Source organism: Artibeus jamaicensis, unplaced genomic scaffold (genome assembly GCF_021234435.1).
Source record: "Artibeus jamaicensis isolate MK-2021 breed Jamaican fruit bat unplaced genomic scaffold, CSHL_Jam_final scaffold_1283, whole genome shotgun sequence".
NCBI lineage: Eukaryota > Metazoa > Chordata > Mammalia > Chiroptera > Phyllostomidae > Artibeus > Artibeus jamaicensis.
In genome coordinates, this window is record NW_026522028.1 from 4,409,485 (window position 1) to 4,434,315 (window position 24,831).

The 24,831-nt window shown below is 35.8% G+C and overlaps 1 protein-coding gene across 4 annotated transcripts in view; it reads left to right on the forward strand.

Annotated features, from left to right (window-relative positions):
• The window catches only part of DMD (dystrophin), a 1,990,869-nt gene that overhangs the window by 766,058 nt on the left and 1,199,980 nt on the right, over positions 1–24,831 (forward strand). For all 4 annotated transcript variants that reach the window (XM_053655812.1, XM_037127036.2, XM_053655810.1 and 1 more), the window contains 4 exons: positions 10,996–11,106; positions 11,524–11,697; positions 14,931–15,086; positions 19,977–20,147. In XM_053655812.1, coding sequence (XP_053511787.1) covers positions 10,996–11,106; positions 11,524–11,697; positions 14,931–15,086; positions 19,977–20,147 — 612 coding nt within the window. The remainder of the gene's footprint in view (positions 1–10,995; positions 11,107–11,523; positions 11,698–14,930; positions 15,087–19,976; positions 20,148–24,831) is intronic.

The following is a 24,831-nucleotide window of genomic DNA, read 5'->3' on the forward strand; positions in this document are numbered from 1 at the left end:
TGTGGCTAAACTAACTTGCACCTTGGGAAGAATTTTAAAAATTCTGTACTTCTATTTTAAATAACATTTAAATCTACATAAAGTATCATAGGTGTTATTTGTTTAAATATCTTTAGGACTTTCTGATAGCAAGGTACTTTAGCTACTTTCCAAATCATATGTGCACATGCGTGTTATGAACTCCATCACCAAGGATAACTCAGACCAATATACTCTAATGCGAGGGGCATTCGAAGGTTATCTCTCCACCCCAAATTGGGTAATGGTTGAGTAAAATATTGGATTTATAGCTAATGCTTACAATGCAATGTCAGTGTGGTGAATCCCAGTTAAATTGGTACCCAGAACATTGGTGCACACAAGAGCACAAGTTAGTTTGCCATACTCAGTTTGACCAAGAAAATCCCTGAGATTATGGGGTAGAGCACAGAAAAGTCCAGAGCGGAAGCTTTCCTCACCGACCATTGCAATCGGAGATGAATCAAGTGAGGTTGAGGGAGATTCCTGATGATAGAACCCTCACGAGAGTTTTTCATTGGGACTGCAGATGTGAATGCCCTAGTCAGTAGGAGATGACAGGAAACACACGTGAGACTTTAAACCTCCCAGTAGAGGCGTGTCTTCTTCAAACTCACAGAAAGACCAGTCAAGTTCACTAGCACTGACTCTTCTGAAGACTTTCCGAAGTTGAGTTACATAGAGCATTTTATAGGCAGGCTTTAGAAAAGCACGATAGGAATGAGAATAGAACTGCTTATTTTTTAACTTTAATCAAACATTCCTCCAAATTCATGTATTTTTCACAGTTATCAAGCATTCACTTTTGAAATAAAGTTGGAGAAAACTCTGTAGAGTATAAATAATAAATATTAACATTGCAAGCCTGTTATAAAATATTTAGAGTTACTTTTTGAGGCTTGAAGACTAAAACTGTGAGTAACAAATCTGAGATAGGCAAAACCTGTTATTGTTTTAGAAAAAAATGGGAGCTTTTAGGAAAAAAATATTTAGTTGAAAAGATCCTGGTGTGGAACGTTAAATGTTTTCTTTCACTTAGATATGCATACAGGATTCTATAAACATGAACATAAACTACTAATTAGTTTATGATGACATAATATAAACATTATATTTGTTTCTTTAAGTAAAAAGGCTATAGTAAAAGTATTAACTGTAGAAGTCTAAAATACTTGCCAATAAAAACACACCAGCAAGTTAACAAATTTCCAATCTACTTGAAAAAAAGAGATCAAGTACAAACAAGCTCAAATCCATTTTTTATACATTTCCAGTTGCACCTTCATTTTTGAGGTAATTCTTGATTTTGAATTCCCCAAGTGGTAGGCATATAATGTTGGCAAATGCAAAGGCCCTGAAAGCTATTGAAACATTCTTCTCCATGATTTTATTTTAAGATGACAGCAACTGAATTGTTTTCTGGAACAGACTTATCAAGTGCTCAGCTTTGCTTCAAGGATTGCATTTCCTGAAGTTCAATTCGAAACACCCTTGAAAGAAACAAATAGAGAGTAAAGAGGTTTTCCAGATAAAAAGAACTTAAGTACAGCATGTCAGACAAAGACCCCACAAAGAATTCCACCAAAATGACATCTTTCTAAGTGTAAATAATACAGGGTAATTGGAATGCTTTGCTTTACTAAAAAAAAACAAAACAAAACAATGTGTTTCTTTACATTGTCATAAAAACACATTGCCTGTTAAAAGATTATCTTTCCCTTTTCACAGATTTTGTACTTGTTTTAGTACATCTCTGAGAAGCAGGACAGAATGAATGGCATTGCCATATTTGGTCACCTTAACATAACTGTGCTGGGATTTCTTGGCAAGGAAGGGCCACATAGATTTGTGGAGGTCTGACTCCACCGTGTGGTGTACTGGCAATTTTGCTACTCAATTTATATTTGTTAATAGAGCCTTCTTTTTCTGCCTTTTGAGCTTCTCAAGTGTAAAAAGAATTCTCAGAATTAAGGAAATGCATGCATTGCGTATAACTTTGTGACGGGTATACTCTTAATATATAGAAATGAAGTTGTCTTTCAAGATACGTCCTTGCATTCCATGTGCATTTTACAACTCCAGGGCATGAATGAGCTGCCTACTGCCTCAGGATGTTAATTGATCAGTTACCTGTTTTGATTAGAGAACTGGCTCTTTTGATTCTAAGTTGGATTCAAGATATTTCACTTTTTTATTTAGTGGTAGGAGCTCACAGGAGTGAAGCTTAACTTTGTAGACAATAAAACTGCATACTGCAAGGGCATCAGAACATGTGTTCAACAGAGTATTTCTTTTTCTTTTTTAGATTTTATTATTTTTAGAGAGTGGGGAAGGGAGGGAGAAAGAGAGGGAAAGAAACATTGATCAGTGGCCCCTCGCACGCTCCCAACTGGGGACATGGCCGCAACCCAGGCTTGTGCCCTGAGCAGGAATTTTAAAGCAGCGACCTTTTGGTTTGCAGGAGGACTCAGCCCACTGAGCTCCACCAGTCAGGGCAGAGTATTTGACTTCAAAAAATACTTAAATCAAAATCTTAGATGATATAACTGCAGCATCAACTGCTCATGCCAGCTCATTTAAAGAACTTTTTAAATTAAAGTACAAAATTAAGATGATATCTTATTGATTTAAATAGCAGAAAGTAAATGAGGAAAACTCTTCTAATATAGAAATCTATCTTCTAGATATTGAAATGACAAACTTAAGGGCTATTTCAAAAATGGTACGATTAAAATATAAAACTTATGAGTGTGTCTTTAAAACGATTTTACAGAATAAAATTGCCAAATCGTTTAACTGCAGAGAAACACATGGTATGAATGTAGTTGTTTACTCCCTAATTTTCCTGAAGAACATACTAAAATGCAGAGATTTAGTTTTAGCACCCGTGGTCTATAAAAACTATCCAAGTACCTAGGGCACACCCCAGGACAATCATATGAAAGTCTCTGGATGGACTCAGTCGTCAGAATTCTCAGAACCTCCCCTCCCCACCCCGGTTATTCTTATGTGTAGCCAAGGTTGAGAGCAACTCTGGAGGGTGTGTTACTGGCCATGGCTGAATTTCTCCAGCGCTTGATTCACAGCACAGTTCTCACCACTCCTTGATAAAGATTTCCAACTATGGCTGTGTCGAGGTTTCAGTGGGAGGGAGTCAGGGTAGAAATCAAACTACTAGTCACTTTCTCTCCTATTTTAATTGTTCCATTACTCTTGGGAGAAATGGGTAAACATAGAAAACATAGCTGACAACTCCTGAATTAACATATTACCATATTTTGGGGACCATAAGATACACGCCCCCCAAAGTTGGGGGGAATAAGGGTTGTTAATTCTGCTGTTGAGTTCTGTTTATATTTACATTAGTGAAATATTATGCTACTTGTTATTAAGTCTTTTACCACATTTTTTGCTTCAAAATTTTTTTTTCCTATTTTCCTCCTCTAAAACCTAGGTGTGTCTTATGGTCTGAAAAATAAGGTCATTGGGACAAATAGAATTTTCAGTGCAACTCTTTGAGGATGAACTCAGCTTGGTTTTCTTTATTCTCTTTACCCGCACCCTGCACATATGATAACATGCCAGTTAGCTTGGATGTGCCTCTAAATCATTGTAGGGGCCTCATAACTGTGTCTAGATAGATACTTACATGTATTTAAGTCTCAAAACTATGAAGATACATTCATCTGCACTTGTGTCCTTGTCCATGTCATTTCCTGTTTGTAGTGTCCATAATGTAGGAATGATCCCACGTGCATGGGTACCTGTTGAAAAGCTCCACACTATTATGTGTGGGTGATGCACATTTTATAGAGGAAACCATGGCCCTGTTCCTCAGGTAACCACAAGAAGCAGGGGGGTTGCCTAGCAGTGACTGAAGTAGCCAAACTGTTCTTTTTCTTTTGCCTGGCCAATTTCCGATTCCGTCTGTTGCCACCTCACGTCCCACATGGTAGATTCATGCACATGAATAACAGGAAAATCTTGAGCAGTTTAGGAAGCAAACCAATTATCATCAAAGGAGAAGACATCTTAACATAAGGATGTGTTCCTTGTTGTTTTTTTTTATACCATTAACACTGTGGCTAAACCCAAGTATCAGTAGATAGAAAAGAGGGATCTTCTTTTTACGAGAGAAAGCTGTTCATTTAAACCGATTGTGTTAGCTGCAGATCAGAACAATTGATAATTGAGGTCTTCCTTTGTTTTTGGAAGCTGAACTTTATAACTCACTTTAAATATATTGAGCCATATTTGAATGTAAGCATTCCAAACAGTCTAAGTCAATGGCTTAAAAAACAAGGACTTAAATGTAGATTTTGGTCTATTAGATTAGGCTTATGATTTCATTATGGAATAAAAAAAGACTTTTAGAGTGTAAATAGGCATATTTGATTGCCAAATGACTCAGAACAGTCTACCTTTACAGCCCACCTCACAGATTTATGAACTAGACAGTGTAAACCCACATAGGAAATTTGTTCAGGATTTATCTGATAGAAAAATCATTTAACCTCAGAAGAAGAAAATGCAGAACTATTACAGAGACTTGGGTTCCAATAGGAACCCCCCCAGAGTCATAGCAGAAATACATTCTTTTACCCAGCAATGTAGATAAAATGGCGAACATAATGCAATTCATTTTAAGTCTGTTCCTACTTTGAAATGCTCCCTCTGTGTGTTACTACATAGAACTGATTACTCCCCTATTTAGAATGCCTATTATTATTATTTTGACATGTTTAGTAGTGTAGGAGGTAATCACAAGCAAGAGTTGCAGAAGTTGCAAAAGATTATACACATGCCACAGGCCACTGACCTGTACCTGGAAACGCTGCATGGTATTGTGTCCTCACAGGAGGCGTAATGATAGAGAAATGGACACCTTTCCTCTTATAAACACAGAGTTTTACTTCTCAAGTCTGCCATTAAATGACAGTATTCCATTGTGAAAAATCTACGAATCTTAAATATAACAGGGAAACTAGAAGCATCATAGAAGGGTCCCACTGCAAGACTCTTGCAGTACTCAAAATATTTTGACGGGATTTAGATTCAACCCATTTTCCTTGTTTTCTGTCATATAAATAAATATTTATTCCCAAAAACTAACAGAGAAGTTATGAATCTAAAATGCATACCCAGATAACTCTTGCCATCGCAGGCCCTGATTTATTTATTTATTTATTTGTTTTAGCATCTGTGACTATCCAAAACATTCCCTATTTATGTTTTCATTACTTTATTGTTGTTTTCTTTGCCAGCCTCCACACCCTACACACGAAGGGTAAGCCACCCGAGAGCAGGACCGTCCAGTGGGTCCCCGGCAACTATTTGGTGCATTCATTCAATTCTATAAAGATCCAGTCCCCAAAGATGTGCCAGACAAGTGTCCTATGAGCTGTTAGGGAGAAACTTTAATTTTTTTTATTTTAAAAGACACTATTAGTAGAAGAGTTTTCAAGGGCTATATTTGAGGAATGTTAAATAACCTGGAATCAACTTAAATGGCGGTTGTTTATCAATGACCACGATGGCGTCCACTACAAGAGCGTATGGTGGTAACATAATATTTTGGGGTTTCATATCCAAACACTTTGAGTGGATTTTATTTCTAAAGTATTTTTACTGAGACTGAGGCTTCAACTCAGATTTTCCTTCTCCATTTTGATAAGTAGCTCTCTACCATGCAAAAAATTAACCTACAGCTAATATAGTTCTCCAGTATTTCTGTGCATGTATCCAAATTTCCCCCTAAAGTTTTGTCTCTGCACTTATCTAATTTGAAAAGTAACCATAATTTTCTTGGAAATGCATATTTGTAATATAATGGGCTATTCCATTATCATCACTACTATTATTGTTATTGTAACTATGACTAACACCATTTCTCAGGTTCATTGTAAGGAAAAATAACTTTGTACAATGTTTCCTTTTTTATTTTTAGAAGGGTTTTTCATCAAGTTTACTTCCAAAATTTTACATGTTGCATTAGCCTGCTGAAGATTTATGGTCAACTTTTTATATTTTCTAAGCTTAAAAGGTTAACCCAAACTTAATACACCATAGAAACTTGTTTTTGCAGAAATCTGTTCATATACTTCATATACCACAGAACTCATTCACCAAAGAACAGTGTTTTGGAAAGACTAAAATAAAATGTTTCCTTCATATCACTCCTGTGCCCAGAATGAAAGAATATGGCCATCAGTTAATTTCTTAAAGTTCCTAAAATGCCACTCCACAAAAGTACTTACAATTAGTTGAACTAAGTCAAGAGGTACATTTATTTTTGTGATATCAAAATGTTTTTCATTGAATGAATTTACATGCATATAGATAAATTACATATATATTTAATAAATGTGTATAGATGTGTACACACATTTAACTTAATAAATATGTACTGAGGGTTCCAATGTACCTCACAAACCAGAAATAGCCTGTGATCAAGTTGTTAAATGTATGATGAGCTGGTTACCTGAAAACTATTTCTGATAAAAGTCAAAACTACTCTATCTGAATTAATGTTAATTTAATACCCTTTCTACATCATCTAATCAACTTATGGGTTTTTTTTACAAACATTAATAAAAAGCTGTGTGAATTTCTTCTTCACTTTTTTTACCCATTGTATTATTGCAAAGTATAATCTGAAACTTTTAAAAATCATCTGCCCATGAGCATAATTACATTTTTTTCATGTTCTCATATTTTAAAAGTCCGAATTATCCACGATCCTTGAGTTCATTTTCTTTCATTAACTTTGAGAGTCTGTGTTATGTATGGACATTTCCCCTTCTCAGGAATACAATTTCAAAATTGCTAATGTTTAAAAATGACTCATCTAACAGTGTTATATTTCTCTATTAATAGTCTCAATATGACATCTTATAATCTTTTTCTTTTTGAAACATGAGAGTTATTTTCTCTGGAATCATTTTATTGGACATCACAAAAGCTCCAATCATTATTTTGTATAAAGTTTCCTTTATTCCATTAAATATTTTAGACAGCTACAGCTTAATTTTGCTTGCCACTTTCTGTCATTAATTTGATACATGTGAATGTTCTGATGAGGTAAATCCTGAGAAAAAGCCCTGCTCTCGGCTCAGTTAATTGTAAAGTGCTATATTGGAAATGTCATTAATGTCTGATTGGTTTTTAGTTCTGTAATTTTCCATTTACCATTTTTAACAGAAAAAAAATGATTATTTCGATTTCCAGTGTTAATAAGGAGTGCTAGTTATAAACACAATTACTGTTTTTGTCAAGTGTCATTTTTTAGTATTGGTATGGTAATTTAATTTGCTTTATATTTTTTCCACTTTTATGAAAAAAAAAACCCTAAAAAACTAGTGATCCTGGAAGATAATGGAATGAGAACTCCTATTAGAGAATGTGTAGCTGTTCCAGATCAGGGATGTCTGATTTGCTTATTCATCTCATTATATTTCTGTTGGAAATTATTGATTTTATATGAAGCCAAGCTTATAAGTTCAGATCAGTTATTTGTTTTCTTCAGAAGCATCCTGGTAGATTTCTATTTTATGGTGAGAATAAAACTCAAATTATTCAGTCTTTATTTAGATCTTTAGCAGATCTTACATAGGTAGCCAAGTAAGGAGATTGTTCTCCTTTGAAATAAATCAGCTGTTCTCAATGTTTTCTTCTGCAATATATATTTTTTTCATTTTCTTATTATAATGTCAGGAAAGATGATATAGTGTTTGTTTTTTTTTATCAGAGGAATTTGTAAATAAGAGATTTTCATTCTGCCTACAAGTTTCTGTAACGCTCTGTTATTTAAACAGATCACTTATTTCACTAAAAGTCTGCCCTAAAGTGATAAGCATTTTTAATTATGTTTCCAGAATAAAAATGTGATAAAAATTAAATAAAAGTAAGTGCTGAACAGTATCCTAAATACTAATTACAAATGATTTATCAGCTGAAAGTACAAATTGCAGAATTAATTTGTAAAAGTGCTAGCTGAATGTAAGGGTGATGAATGATATACAACTTCCCAGAGTAGAATTGGTTGGAATTATATATTCATTTTTATCATATAACTTTAATAGCAAATTTGGATTGTTATTCCTGAATATAGTCATTAAGTATAACTCTAAGTATAAAGGATAATTTGAGTAAAGAACATCTCTCTTGGATAGCACAATATATATTAATATATAAAATATTCTGAGAAGCTCCATAGTCTAGATACAAGTTTGCCCTTAAATTCTAAAATCGACTTAGCCACTGGGCTCTTTTCATGCATTATTTATAAAGAAATTTTGATCTCTAATAATATTGGAACAGTACTATAAATAGAAGAATTTTTTTAGAAATGCTTCCTATAAATTATGCTGCAGTCTCTGTTTTATATGCTATTCAACCATCATGTATTTTCAGTTTTAATGATTTTGGTTTAATGACCCTTTAACAGTACAGATATGCATGCCCTCAGCAGTCTGTCTGTTTGCTGTAACTGTGAGCTTCTGAGAGTCCATGTAATGCTTTGCATTGAGCTTCAAATTGCCAGACTTCCCTTTCATAAGATAGGCAGTTCTTCTCATCCTCTGGCGACAGATAAAAGTTCAGTTTCTGCTTGCATTTTTATAAGTCACGGTTGTTTCTATTGTTTATGGCTCACTTGTAAAAATGTGGACTTTTGTCATCAGAAGACCTGTGCTGCAGCGATCACATAAGTTATCTTGGCAGCTTTGAGGGGGACAGCGTTTACAGAATTAAAAAAAAAGAAATAAAAGAAAAAAACTATCTCAATTGAAAATTGAAAGTTACACGCTGAGTTGTAGTAGAGTTTTGGCAAGTGAGGGGCCCTGAAACTTAAGGGGCAATGACTTCACGTCAATTCCTCCTTTAAAAAGTAATTCTTGCTCTTCCCACACTCAGTTTTGCCTTCCATGAAACTGAGTATGAACACTGCCCGCTTCAAATCCAGTCTTTGCTGGCAGGTTCACCCTGGAATGAGATCCCATTTTCTTATTTTCTCCCCTCCAAAACCCCTTCTCACTTATATGCAATTGAAATCATGCCAATTTCTTAAAGTTTTACCAAACTCTATAGTAGAAATGAATTTCCCTCCTCTTTTATCCCAGAACATGAGGTTTTCTATTATACATTTGTGCTTTGTAATTTAATTATATCTCTTACATCTCCCTAGAACAAAAGCATTTTAGGAATAAAGATACTAGTTTCATTCTCACTACGTGGGATTAAGTAGCAGATGCAAAACTAGTTTCCTGAATTGAATTAATAAACTACTATTAATATACAAATCATATCGAATGTCTGTTTTTTCTAACAAATGAACATTTGGGGGTGCTTTTATGGTTTAATCATAATTTAAGAGGTATTGCCCTTTAAAGGGCATGGAGTTTGTTATTTTCTAGGTATGTTACCTTGGGCAAGTCAACATTTCTGTCCTCATTTGTAATGAGGATTATGAATATTTAGTTTGATCAGATGATTAAATAAATTTATGTCAACTGCCGGTTATTTCTCTTCTCCTCCTCATAGACTGTCCCTTTTCTTTCTTTACTGCTTTCATTCTTCTCTGCATCCCTTACATTCCTATGTTCTCCTTGGTTCTTTCCTGGCCTTCCCTCTAAAGTTTGAGTACCCTAAAATAAATACCAATTGTCCAAGCACACACTGCTTTTTTGCAAAACACACATACACATCCATATCTGAAGCTACATATGGAGTGATTAATAAAATACAAAATCACTTCAAAGTTTTACTCAATTTATAGTAGCACTTTCTCATTGTGAATTTCCTTAATTTTTAAGTATTAGTCATAAAGCTGTTCTTGTCTGTGATTCTGATCCATTTTAAACTTTGTCTTCATATTGAAAATATTGGGAACTTCTCATTTACAACATGCAGTTATTTAAGTACCTCGTTCCCAACTAAGTTTCCAGTTCTATTTCTTCCAATGTGCTTCCATTCTCTATGTATTATGTCAGGTCTTCTAAACTCTACATGCTGTGCAGTGCGTTGGCCCAGCACCTTATATTCACTCCATTAGGAATGCTTCTGTTTTCAAAATGTCCCATCTCCTTGTATATTCATCAAACTATGGAGGACACTTAGATTCAAAGTAAGAAAATTGAATTAACTAAAGCAGAAGCAAAAATGAGAGTGGGAAGTTTGTGTAAGGGTACAGAGGTGTCTTGTGGAAACCAAGGGCAAGGGTGCAATTTTGACTCAAGAAAGAAATGAATGAATCTCTTGTTTCACTCTCTGCACACTATAGGATTTGACCCACTCCTAAAACTGGCTCAGAATTAAGTCAGGCAAAGACATACTTTTGAACAGAACTTGATCAAAATCGTCTTTACTCAATAGAGAAAATATAGACATATTTTTAGTTCTTTAAAGTTCAAAAATAAGTCTCTGCAGGAAGCTAGAAAGTATCTATCAGACAAAAAGCAAGGCCAATTGAGGCATTTAACTTCCCTTTCCGATTTCCATAGTTGCCCTGAAATGTAATTGAAACACGGAGCAGAATGACTGAATAGAGATCACAATTAAGGAAACTGCCCCCATGAAATCTTCTCATTATCCTTACCCTGTCACAGTTAGCTTTTTTATAAAGGTTAATATTTTGTCTTTGGTCACATATGAATGTTAATTTAAAGATAAGAGAATATCATTTTTACATATTACATACAAATAGGTATTTCCTTCTGAAACTGATATCTGGAATAGCTTGTTCATTATCACTGACACTTAAAAGGATTATTTTTCACAATAACCCTGTTAGGAGAAAAATAAGTCACTTGATTTCTGATAACTTTCTGTTAAGTACAAAAAAACTATTATCATCTCAAATAGAAGCTATATTGTAACAATGTTTTAAGAGAGTTTCTGAATTCTATCTTCTTGGAAAGTGAATTGTTCGTTGCAATAACTTGCACAGCATTCTGATTAATGATGTTGTCCTCCCAACAGAAAATCCAGTCGGATTTGACAAGTCATGAGATCAGTTTAGAAGAAATGAAGAAACACAACCAGGGAAAGGAGGCTGCCCAATGGGTACTCTCCCAAATTGATGTGGCACAGGTATTTAATATTATAAAAACTAAGGAACTTGTTTTGGTTTGGTGTTAAAACATAGTCTGTACTAGACAACTAGATTAGTAGCAAAATTTGGATTGAGGGCATTATTTGAAAACTACTATACTACGAATAAATGATACAGACTCCTTTGGGTTGTATGTTGTAAAGATAAAATAGGTGAATAAATTACCTTTTATTATAACAGTTGTTGAATTCTTCTCCCAAATGCACATATTTTTTGTGCTGGACAAATGGAAAGGAGAAATTGGTTTGTTTTTTAAAATTTTTATTCTTGTTTATCAGGATGAATAATTTCAATGAAATGAATAACAATAAGTAATTTTAATAAAAATGAAAATATGAGTGATTATTGTTTAGAAGGCAGAATTAAATTGGTGTTTTCCTACGTGGTCTTTACAGAAAAAATTGCAAGATGTTTCCATGAAGTTCCGGTTATTCCAGAAACCAGCCAATTTTGAGCAGCGTCTGCAGGAAAGTAAGATGATTTTAGACGAAGTGAAGATGCACTTGCCCGCATTGGAAACAAAGAGCGTGGAGCAGGAAGTAGTACAGTCACAGTTAAATCACTGTGTGGTACGTATTTCCGGTGACAAATATGCAGCTGGCCTTGACTTTTCTTATTAGGAAGTATTTCACGATCCTCTTTTATAACAGAAATTTATTTTGAGATAACTGTGAAGTTATACGATTTTGAGATTAAGAACAAAAATGAGCACAGGTGTCTTGAGAGACAAGAACTTTTACTGAAATAGTAGCCACTTAATATGTCTTCTGTGAGTGTTTTTTTGAGTCTATAATTCTCTAAGGACTGTCCAGAATGTAAAAGGACATCTTTATTATTTAATTCTTATGATGCTTTGAATATGTTTTTAATGGAAATACTGAAAAAGAAATACAGTATGTTCTCACTAAACGTCATTGTTAGGTTCTATGATTTTAAGAAAACCAAAATGTAACGAAACCAATTTTGCCATAGGCTAATTGACATAAGCAAGAGTTAAGTTGAGATGGCATCTCATCAGTATTTATAAGGAAATGACATTGAATGAAGTGACTTTATTTGAGTACCTGCTGTATATTATTAATCTGGAAACAGGAACAACAATAATAGTTGCAATGACAAAAAACCACATTAGGTATGAGTACCAAGTAAGCTATTAATGAACTACACAAGTTACCTCTAATTCTCAAAGCCACAGATGAAATGAAAGATGTTAAAGACAAAAGGTGGTGAAGGGCGAAATCGAGATTTCAATTCAGGCGATCTTACTCCAAAAGCTGATACCTTTCCATGAAATGCTGGTGCTAGATATATTTCGAAGTGCCAGCATGCAACAAAAACAAAACAAAAAGGTATCAAAGGGATAATTACCCTGTAGTGTAAATCTTCACTGGCCGTAGGGATTTTGACTAGTGTCCTTTGTTTTACTTATTGGAAATTCACCAGGTCAGAGGGCTCCTGTGGCAACATAAAACTGAATGATGAGGGCATCTGCTGGAGTAATGGGAGTAGTATTATAACACTCTGTGTTCCATCAACTGTTAGGGTAGAAATCACATAAAATAAAAGCACTGAGTATTATTACTTATGATTAAAGGGAAAAACATTTATCCATGTAGTACTTTACATTTTAAGTATTGTTTCTGCATCCACTTCATAGCATAAAAGAAATAGACACCCTTAGTGCATTTTGGTCATACCATTATGAATGGGAAAGTCCACTTTAGCAAAAAAATTTATATATTGCAAAAAATTGCAAAGTATTTTTATTTAATAACATGTTTTCATAATACAGATTGCATTTTAGTGCCATAATTATTATAAACAGTCTTACCACCCCAAAAGAAATTTTGAATATAATGATGTATAGCTATTAACTAATACTAGATGAGTAACATTAGGCATACATGGGAACATCTTAAATTTTGCGAAGACAATTAAAGGCAAAATGACCCACGTACCCTGCCATTACAACTAAATCTGTTCTCAAAGGGAGAGCTGTTTACTTTCCTCCAGGAACAAGTCTCTAATGGTACCTTATAAAAGTTTTCTGGCAGTCAAGCCCTCACACTTGTGCCCAGCTGCGTCGGCCCCAGGCTCAGTGCACAGAGCCCAGGATGCTTGCTCAATTTAGTGCTGGTTCTGGTTTAAACACCAGGACCAATTCAAGTAGCCTTACTATGGAAGATATTTTCTCTTTACAATTTTTATATTTTTTTCACCACTTAAGATGCCCTATTGCATATGTTATAATCATGGCTTTTGGCTTCAAGAAATTTTTATTCTATTAAACAAATATCGCACTGACATCAACACAAATAAATAGAAAGAGTATTTTCCTAAAATAAAAATAAATATTTTCTCTGCCTGTTGAATGACATGATGCTAACGAGTAATACTACTTTGAATGAACTTTCATCGTAAAGGAAAATTGTTAAAATTTTTCTAAACTTGAGGAAATCATTTGAAATCATCTGATTCCAAAATTCACAAAGTAGATTCCCAGCATGACAATTGACAATTGGAATGTTTCTAAATACCTAGATATGTTTATAATTTCCAAGAAATAAAATGAGGTAAAAAAGTAAATCACTTGGAGAGCTCCATCAGAACTCACAATTATTAACGAGGAATATTTATATCAAACAATCCTCAGAGGGAATTAGGATGGAAACAGATTATGCTTGTAGCCTTAAGGAATAAGATAATTGCTCAGCGTTTACAAAATGTTTTGTTTTAAACATTGATTCTAAACTGAAAATAGAGATTAAACCCCATTTTCCTTCTAATTCCCCAAATTAACAACTCCCTGGTAGCAACTGTATTTCTTGGTACCAGTGAAATAAGCAGTTGACGTTCAGACTTAACCACCAACCACATTAAAGCAATGATGTATAATGCCAACCATGATATATGCATGTATGCATAGGTATATGAGTGTATGGGTAGGTATGTGCACACAAGGATGCATAGAAACACACATACCTTTCCAGGAAAATAGCTACATGGCAAAATTTTGACAGTGGCCGCATAAGGCTCTGTTACGGCAGTATGCTTCATGAAGCAGTGTGCGTGTTCTTTGTAGTTGTAAGGGGTGTGTGAGTTTTAAGGAATGTATTTACATCTGTTTAGAGTTTATTGATCAGTCCCATGAAGAAAAATCGATTTGTACCATCTAATTAACCTATGGAACATTTCCTCTCCTCCTTCTCTATGATTGAATACTTTGAACATATGAGTTGGAAATTTGTATGTTCCATGCCCACTACAGTGGAAGCACCATGAGAACAGCACTGACTGCCTTTCCAGGCTACCACCAAGCCCCTGGTCCCTCCTGTACTCTCTGCAAGGTAGTGGGCACTGGAGAAATACCTGGTGAATGAGTAGATGAATTTTTCCAAATGTGCAACCAGAATTATATAACTGTCACATTTCAAATATTGTCTACCAACTATACTTAAATAAAATAGAATAAAATAAAAAATATAAATCAATACCATTTAGGAATTCTCTTCACAAGCCTGCATCTGGGAACTAAATATATGTATCATGTACTCTTACCTTAGGGAGGATAACTATGAACTATGCACACCTGTATGTGTATATGGCATTGCCACTAGGAACTTTAAATGAACAGAAAATGCCAAAGCTAGATGCTGATCACAGCTGCAAAGCACTGCTTCATTAAAACTGTCACCAGGAAATAGCAGTTACGGAGATCTCCGTCCCTGTTTCTTTTTATTAATAAGAGCATGAGCCCGATGCCATTGCTTATTATTGTGTTTCATATTATGTTTTAACTTAGAACTTGTATAAAAGTCTGAGTGAAGTGAAGTCTGAAGTGGAGATGGTGATAAAAACTGGACGTCAGATTGTACAGAAGAAACAGACGGAAAACCCTAAAGAGCTCGATGACCGAATAACAGCTTTGAAATTGCATTATAATGAGCTGGGAGCAAAGGTACGAGCACTGAAGCCACAAACACTGGCTTCTTCCCACTTTCTTTGTAAATTGTAAAGGAAAGCAAGAGGCAGGAATTATGTACAATAGCTGTATTAGAAAGTTTTAATAATTTCCAGTAGCTAGATACATAAATACATGCATTCACACATATATGCATAGAGATTGAGATAGATTTGCACGTGCAGTTCTTTTTAAGAAACAATTAATCGATGAGGATCTTTTTCCAGTCTGTGTTTAAAAATATGTAAAGCTTAGGGAGACTGTCATTGGTCCATCAGATAGTTGTAAAAGGGTTTCTTTGACCTATACTTGACTTTGTTCGTTGTGTAGATTTACATGTGCTGATACAGAGGCTGTACCTACTTATATTTGGGTACCATGGAGTTGACAGGTTGTACATAGATCACATTTGCTATAATAGAGTTGGCACCTTCCGTAGAAATTGTTTCCCTGTATGGCAAGCGTTGCATAATCCACCATATTTGACCCATAAGATAGCACCAGCAGCCAGTGAAGACCTGTGGCTCTGTGATTATTTTTATATTTTCTGGTCCTGATCAGGGTCTAATTAAAGATGTTTGCATCTCCCCATCTCTTCTTTTCAAAACTGTCAGATGTGTAGTAGAGTTATCTCACTTCCCTCAAATTTACATCTTCGGTGGCTCAAAATAATGATAGTTCATAAAAAGTATTCAAAAATACATGGCTTATCAACCTCTCGGACTGACCTGACCTTTCTTATCCCAGCATTCTACATTACTCTAAGCTCTCTAAAAGTTTTTATTTTGCACTCAGTTATGATTTAAGTAACATTTGGCATTCTGTCATATCATTAAAGCAAAATGAAACATTTCTAAGAAATCATACTCAGCTTCTGTAGCATGACAATACAGCAAAAACATTGGGCAGAGATTTATTTTTGAAATAAAGCTTTAGAAATAGTCATGACAAAGGGAATATTCATACATGTCATGTTACAACAGTGCGATAGTAGTACTTCTCTAAGAAAAATTAGCTGCATTTAAATCTTCCGAGCTCCTTTAACCCAATGGTTTTATTTAATAAAATTAGAAGAAACAAAGCATATCATCATATGTTATTCTCTTTATATAAAAAGGCAAACCCTTCTATTTTAATCACCTTCAGAATTCACGTAGTTGTACTGGCTCGTCGATACACATTACCTTTCTACATTAGTCACCTCAGGCCGCCATAATGAAATGCCATAGGCTGATGTGGACAGGGGCCTGCAGTGTCCGCGTCATTACGGATGAAATGAGACATTCACACAGACTTCCGAGTCCAGTGCAGGAAAAGCACGGGCATGGCTTTTCTCTCAAGGGGAGCAAAAGCTGAGGTCTTCTGGGTGACCGGCCTTTATTGGGTTTCTTGGCACATTAGTTGTTGGTCCTCATTTACTATGCACAGGTTGCTTTAAGTGGTTACCTTTTATAGAAAACAAAGGAGTCAATGTCAGCACTAATCACAGCACAGAAGAGGGATATTTGCAAATGAAAAGGGCCAAATGAAAAGGGCAAAAGTGGTCCACTGGTTACACCAGTCCCTGGTCCTTGGAATGTTTAGCATGGATTTTATATTTTTTCTTTTTTTTTAAATTTATTTTGTTATTGATTATGCCATTACAGTTGTTCTATTCCCCCCTTCATTCCCCTCCACCCTACCCCCCGTCCCCACCATTACCCCCCCTTTATTTTATGACCATGTGTCTCAAGTCCTTTAGATTCTATATTTCCCATACTATTCTTGCCCCCCCATCAATTTTCTATCTACTGTCTATGCTACTTATTTTCTGTACCTTCTCTCCCCTTCTCCTCCTCCCACTCCCTTATTGCTAACCCTCCACGTGATCTTCATTTCTATGTTTTTGCTCCTGATCTAGCTGTCCTTTTAATTTGCTTTTGTTTTAGGTGTGGTTGTTAATAACTGTGAGTTTGCTGTCCTTTCACTGTTCATGTTTTTTTAACTTCTTTTTCTTAGATAAGTCCCTTTAACATTTCATATAATAAGGGCTTGGTGATGATGAACTCCTTGAATTTGATCTTATCTGAGAAGCACTTTATCTGTCCTTCCATTCTAAATGAAAGTTTTGCTGGATAGAGCAATCTTGGTTGTAGGTCTTTGGATTTCATGACTTGGAATACCTCTTTCCAGCCCCTTCTTGCCTGTAAGGTCTCTTTTGAGAAATCCACTGACAGTCTGATAGGAACTCCCTTGTAGGTGACTGTCCCCTTACCTCTTGCTGCTTCTAGGATTCTCTCCTTCATTTTAATCTTGGCTAATGTAATGATGATGTGCCTTGGTGTGTTTCTTCTTGGGTCCAACTTCTTTGGGACTCTCTGAGCTTCCTGGATTTCCTGGAAGTCTATTTAGAAAGTTACTTTGCAGTAAATGTTTGGCACTGGGGGCTGCGCCCACACCAAGCAGAATGGTCTCCTACATCAGGCTAGGTTATTTAAATAACACAAGTGTATGTCTCACAGTTCTGGGGGCTGGGAAGTTTAAGATCAAGACTAGTTGAGAACTGTCTTCCTGGCTTGCAGATAACAGGCTACTCATACTCACTATGTCCTCACATTGGGGGCTTGCTGTGGAAAGTGGGGAGAGAGCAAGACAGAGAGAATGAGAATCTTTCTTTTTCTCCTTAAACATTTTATTATTTATTTTAGAGAGAGGGGAAGGGAAGGAGAGAAACATCAGTGTGTGGTAGCCTCTTGTGCACCCCCTACTAGGGACCTGGCCTGCACGGGAATTGATCCAGAGACCCTTTTGTTCACAGGCTAGCGCTCAATCCACTGAGCTACACCAGCCAGGTCTCTTTTCATTAGAGTCTCATCCTGTTATCTCATTTGTCCTTAATTACTTCCTAAAAACTCCATGCAGGTACAGTCATGCTGGAGATTAGAGGTTTGGGCTTCAATATTAATTTTTTTGGGGGGGGTGGGATTCAGTTCAGTCCATAGTATCTTAACACACTGTTATTAGTTTGTTTACAGTCTCCAACTTTGTTATTCTTGTTCAATGAACAGCAATCCAAGAGTTTCTTATATCGAAAAATCTGTCTAATTTTATGGAGACATTTTACCCCTAGCACCGAGATGCATTAATACTTATAATACTTGGTGTGGCTTCTCTGTGCCTTGACTTTTACGGAAATGTACCTAAATAGCATTGTTTATATCAGCCTCAAATCTTCAAAGCCTCAATACTCCTATCAGCCACACATTTTTACAGTGTTCATGAGTTTATGACTGTTGAAACTTTCTACTGCAGGTGGCACTCTTTTAAATGTATTCTGCTCCACACAGACACACACAAACGTGTAAACCCCAAGTCTCCTTAAGATGGCAGTGTTTCCTGTTTTGTTAAATTCTGTTTATATCCTGCTTATTTCTTCTGTTTATATCCTAGTTAGCTGGATATAAACAGAATAAATAAAAATCAGTAATACATTAGCTCTAAGAAGATATAATTTCTTTTTTAAATAAATGTTTCTTTATGGATTTTAGAAAGAGAAGAAAGGAGAGAGAGAAAGAAACATGGATTTTGGTTCCCCTTATTTATTCATTGGTTGCTTCTTGGATGTGCCCTGACTGGGAATCGAACCCGTAATCTTCACATATCAGGATGATGCTCTAATGAACTGAACTACCAGACCAGGACAAGATAGAATTTCTTTGAAATATTGAATCTAGAATTATTTCCTACCAATAGTGCATAGAAATAGTAACTATGCATAGAAACACTTCATAGGGTATATATTTTTTCTTCCTGCCCACGAATAAAATCCTTATAGTCACAAGGGAAGATGCTTTTATTTCCCTGAAGGGAAAAACAGAAGGGAAAATTCTGTAAAAAACATTTTGACTTTGCAGCCTCAGCAACTAAACATTTTTAAAATTTATATACATCTCTGTTAAAGAAAGTAGTGAATTTTATTGAGTATTTGGAATTCATATTAAAGTTCCAGGGTATTTATTTTGATTGTAGCACTTTAAAATCTTCACATATATTTTTCACTTATAGAGCATACACGCACACACACATCAGGAAGACATTCTGGGCTTTTCATTAAACCAACCAGACAACTAACCTACACACTTACAAATGTGGGCACGCCTGCAGAGGCAGCGGAGAAATACATATTTGTGCCTTCTTTGTATCAGAACATGGAAGAGTTTGATTTTGAGGGTCTGTTTTTAACCCCGAGGACTAGAATGCAGGATCACATTATCATCTTCTCTATTAGTGAGAGTGAAAATTTTGTTTCAGAATTCTTTTTCTTCTGCCCCCACTGGCTGACAAAAGCACATTTGAAGAGATTGTCACCTATATTTTTTGTGTTGTTTTTGTACAAACATATGACATTTTGCAGATGTAATGGCAGTGACATTGGCCATGTAAGCATTATACAGATACTTTTGCCTCTTGAAAGACTTAGTATTCGTTTTCATTTTGATTTCCTAGCTGCAAAAGAAAGCCTCGCATGCATATGGAGGATTGTTAACCTCCTGGCCCATCTCTGTGACCAATGATTGAAGGTTTTCTAAGAGCAATGCATCCTACCTTCAGTTTGCCTTACACAATTCTACTTATTTTTTAAAATTGGCCCTACATTATTCACATGGGAGAAAATCATTTTAGCTTTTCTTTCTACTGGATACAGGACACTGTCTTTTGTAGAAAAGACCTCATCCTTCGAGGCTGTCTGTATTCACTAGTAATATTCAGGACATAGGATTTTTTAAAAATGTTCCTTACAAAGGTTATTTTCAAATGCCAAAAATGCGAAAGTTCCAATTAAGGGGCTATAACTGAAGTTTAACTGACAAAGTAAACCAAATTACACGTTGTTATTGTTCTTCCCAGGTAACAGAAAGAAAGCAACAGTTGGAGAAATGTTTGAAATTATCCCGAAAGATGCGAAAGGAAATGAACGCCCTGACAGAATGGCTGGCAGCTACAGACACGGAACTGACAAAGAGATCAGCCGTGGAAGGAATGCCTAGTAATTTGGATGCTGAAGTTGCCTGGGGGAAGGTAAAACCTGTATCACTGGAGGTTATTTTTAACATTCATGAAAACACACAGTTGTATAATTTCATAAGGGACTATTAATGCGCAACAATAATAGAATTGTAAATGTCATCTCGCTTCCTTTTCCCTTTCTCAAAAACTCATCAGTGGTTTAACTCTTTCCATGTCAGCGCTAGGATAAAGCCATTGGAAAGCTTTAGCAAAAGTCTCCCCGGAACTTGTTTAGAATTAGGTAGGTTATGCAGAAGTCCTTTAAAAATATATACATTATTCAGGACAAAGTGAGTCCAAGAATGAGATACTCTGTTCCCTAGTTTGCTTAAGATGGACCACCCAGACGGACCCGACACCTGTAAAGAGGGCAAGGATGCAAGACCACAGACAGTTGGGCTGGACAGGCCTGGAAGGATCAGCGGGTTGCTTATGTCACACACATACACAAATCTCAAGGGGTCTGTGCAGCTGCTGTCATCTGCATCAGCCAAAAGGGCACAGAGTTTTCTTTAGTCCTCAGCTGGGAAGTTCTTGCTGTTTCTCTGACAGCCAATCAGGCATTATTGCTCCCTAAATGTAAGGTCGAGGTATGCCATTTCTTTCTGCACTTGATTCATTACTAGAAAGTGTGTTGATATAAAAGACGTAATTGATACTTATAATTTGTTTTCACCTTAAACTTTGCCAAAGCATAGGGCATTTATAAAAAACAAATTGTAACACACTCCACCCCCTGGATTTTTTAACTTAATACTTGCCTGTATTAACTAGATATTTAAAAACTCGGTGCTTTATTTTCTTTAATATTTTATGTATTTATTTTAGAGTGAGGAGAGGGGAAAAAGAAAGGGGAAGAAACATCAATGTGTGGTTGCCTCTTGCCCACCTGGCCTGCAGCCCAGGCACGTGCCCTGACTGGGAAGCGAACCAGTGACCTTCTAGTTCTTAGGCTGGTACTCAATACACTGAGACATACCAACTAGGGTGCCGTGCTTTATTTTTAATTCAACAAGGCTATCTAGATTATCCAAAGTTGGGAAGTTTTCATTTCCTTATGTAAAAACTTAAATCATACAGTGACACGAAACCCGGTAACTGATTTTACGTAGATTGAGAGGACAAGTGGATATGAAAGTTTGTCACATGCAACTTTTTCAAATGGATAGTAGTATATGTATTTTTAAAATTTTACCATTTAGAATAGATTTATTGTTAGAGATAAGATATTGAACTGTATTTATTAGTTCATAACAATATATATGTGTATATACGTGTATGTGTATATATGTGTGCGTATGTATCATTCACTACTAGAAATATATATATATTTATATATAAATATATATGTGTGTGTGTGTGTGTGTGTGTATATATATATATATATATATATATATATATATATAGCTCTACTAGTAAGTGTACAGAGGGTACAGGTTAAAAATTACATTGGCCTTATTTTTCCCCTTCTCACCCAAGCAAATATTACATTTTTATGTGATGATTTCATTTGAACCTGTGGCAATCATATACTTAGATACAGGCTAAGAAATAAGCTAAAAATACCATGGCTCCAGGAAGGCAGAGGTTTATTTCTAGCTCATGGAAGTTCTGGGTGGAAGAAGTAACTTTTCTCCATGAAATTCTCCAAAGACATAGGTCCCTCTTCCTCCGTTGTTCAGCAGTCCTCTGGGTATTTGTATTCTCATAGCCAAACCTGCTCACTACCATCACTGCTTAATCCTAGCCCACAGAAAGAAGGGAGATGATGAAGTGGAGAACAACCAGCTCTCTCTTCAAGGTGTAGCATGGGAGACCCGTGCACTATCTCTGCTCGCGTTCCATTTGCCAAATTTCAGTCACGTGAACCTATCGGGCCTCCAGGGAGAGGAGCAAAAGGTGGCCTCCAACTGGGCGGCCAGTGTGTCCTGGTAAAATGATGAGTGGATCTTATACGAATACAAAGAAAGAGAGAATGCATTTCTTTTGGCCAGAGCAGGCTCACCGCTGCCTTTTACATCATAAGACAGAGGCAGCAAAAAGCCTGCATGATCTGTCTTTCTATTAAAGCACACATAACTGATGGCAGTTTCCACCAGAAGTACTCACAAACAAACAAAATGCCCAGAGAAGACTTATGGTCTGTTGAAGTATGAGCTACGGTAAACTGGCCACGGGGCAAGCAGGACAAGTAGAGGATTCGTGAATATGATGCAGGCTTCATTCTTAGTTGCCCTCCCCTTAATATCATGGAGAATATCTTCAATTGTTCCTATGCGGTTTTAATGGGTGCATTGGTTTGCTAGGTCTGCTGTAACAAAGTAGCACAGATGCGGTGACTTGAAGAAAAGGAGTTGATTTTCTTACAGTTTCGTAGGCTGCAAGCCCACGGTCAGGGTTTCAGCAGAGTTGGTTTCTTCTGAGGCCTCTCACTTCGGCTTGTAATTAGCTGTCTTCTTGCATCTTCGTATGATCTTCCCACTGTACATGCCTGTGTACAAATCACTCTTATTATGAGAACACCAGTCATATAGGGTTAGGGCTCACCTTAATGGTCTTATTTTAATCTAATTACCTTTTTAAATGTCCTGTCTCCAAATATGGTCACATTCTGGGGTGTTCAGGTTAGGACTCAGCATATAATTTTGTAGAACACTATTGCAGCTCATAAAAAGGAACCATGTAAAAAAAAAAAAGAGGACTTCCTCAGCTGTCAAAAAGAAGGAAATCTCACCCTTTGTGCCGGCACGGATGGACGTGGAGAACATTGTGCTGAGTATAATGAGCTAGTCAGAAAAAGGCAAATACCATATGATTTCACTCGTATGTGGAATCTAATGAACAAAATGAACTGACAAGCAAAATGAGGACAGACTCATAGAGCAGGCTGGCAGTCAGAGGTCACAGGTGGGGGTTTGGTTGGTGGTGGAGGGATTGTGGAGCAAAAAAACAAAAAAGAGAAAAAAAAACTCATGGGCTCCTATAGCAGTGTGGTGAGTGCCCAGGAGAGAGGGGTGGGGGAAGTGGAGCGGGGATTAGGGAGGATAAATGGTGATGGACAGAGACCTGACTTGGGGTGGTGACCACACAATGCAGTGTACAGAGGATGGGTTGTGGAATTGTGCACCTGAAATGTGGAAAATTTTGTTCACCAGTGTCACTCACAAAAATTCAATACAAAGGAAAAATGATAACTTCATCATGTGAATATTGAGTTCACACAATTCAGCCCTTATCAAAGAATGTGGAATGTTAATTTGACAGTACAGAGGAGTAGAGCTAGACATGAAAGGAATTTGAAAAATTCCAACTACAGTTTAAAACTGAGGTGAAATGATAAAAATATGTCACATCTGAACTCCGGATTCCAGAGTCTCTATAAGATCATTGCATAAGTAACTATGGAGATATTTTTGCAACAGCCTCACCACAAAATTTAAAATATTATAAGATAATGAATTTGGCAAAGATTTCTAGATTATCCCTGTCATATTAGAAGGTTTGAGTGGTCTGGGGATGTGTCAGCTTATTGAATCTGTCTGGGAAGTGTTTTCTCTAAACCCAGGAAACAATACTAATTTGACATCCATCAGGAAATGTGTGTAGAAAACTGGCATTTCTTTTCTTTATTTATACCATAACTTACTGCTCTCTCTGGGTCTTTTGCAACACTAAATTGCTAATGGTATACTCTGAAAACCCTTAGTGGTCAAAGCAAAGTATACACATTTGCATCTAAATTACATAATTTTTAATAGACTCACTTGCAAGGTACGGAATGTGTTTCAAAAATCACAATCATATAATAAAAATGTGACCTGAAGACCTACAGTGGTCACATATATAATTCTATTTTTTTAATACAAAGATAATCAAACTCTCATAAATGAAGCCCCAGGACTCCTTAGTACATACATTCCTATTTCACACTCTCTCCTGGTGGATCGAGAACTTGATTCAAAATGTTGGTCTCATCTGCCATTTCAAAGGATAAATGCCAGATTTTTTTCAAAATAAATTGACTATTCATTTAAATGCAGGACATTAAAGGTATTTGTCAATCATTCCAAGTATATTTGACTTGGAGAAAATTTGAATATAGAATCAATTTATTTTTAAACTGCTTTGTTTATTTCTACTGAATTTCTCTCAGTTTTGTTGATCTAAGAGCATTATATTATTTAAATATGAACATATTTGAGTGTCTAGATATAATATTCTTATACATAAAATTAAATTACCAATGAAATGTTTATTTGACCTTTATCTGAATATGGCCTATGTTCAACTATATTGACTATTATGCAATCTTTTCAGTTTTATTTTGCTATATTTAAATTAGAATGATTTCTTATAGTTCTAATTCCAGAAAAAAAGGATTCTTTAGAGTGGCTTAAAGAAATATATGGGATTCACCTGTCTAAGATAAATAAACTGGAAAACTAGAGGAGGGAAAAAATTGCAGTAAGAAAATAATAGATATAGTCTCCCAAGGATGGTGGAATAGGCAAGGAAAATAAAGCCTCAAAATACAGCACCAAGCTTCCTGTCAGGCAAAACCAACAACTAGACTTTTTTTTACATTGTTTGAACACTTAACATGAGATCTACCCACTAAAAAAATACTAGTCTATAATAATAGTCATGTGAACTATAGGCTTAGCATTACCTAGAATCTCTAGATTCATTTCAAATA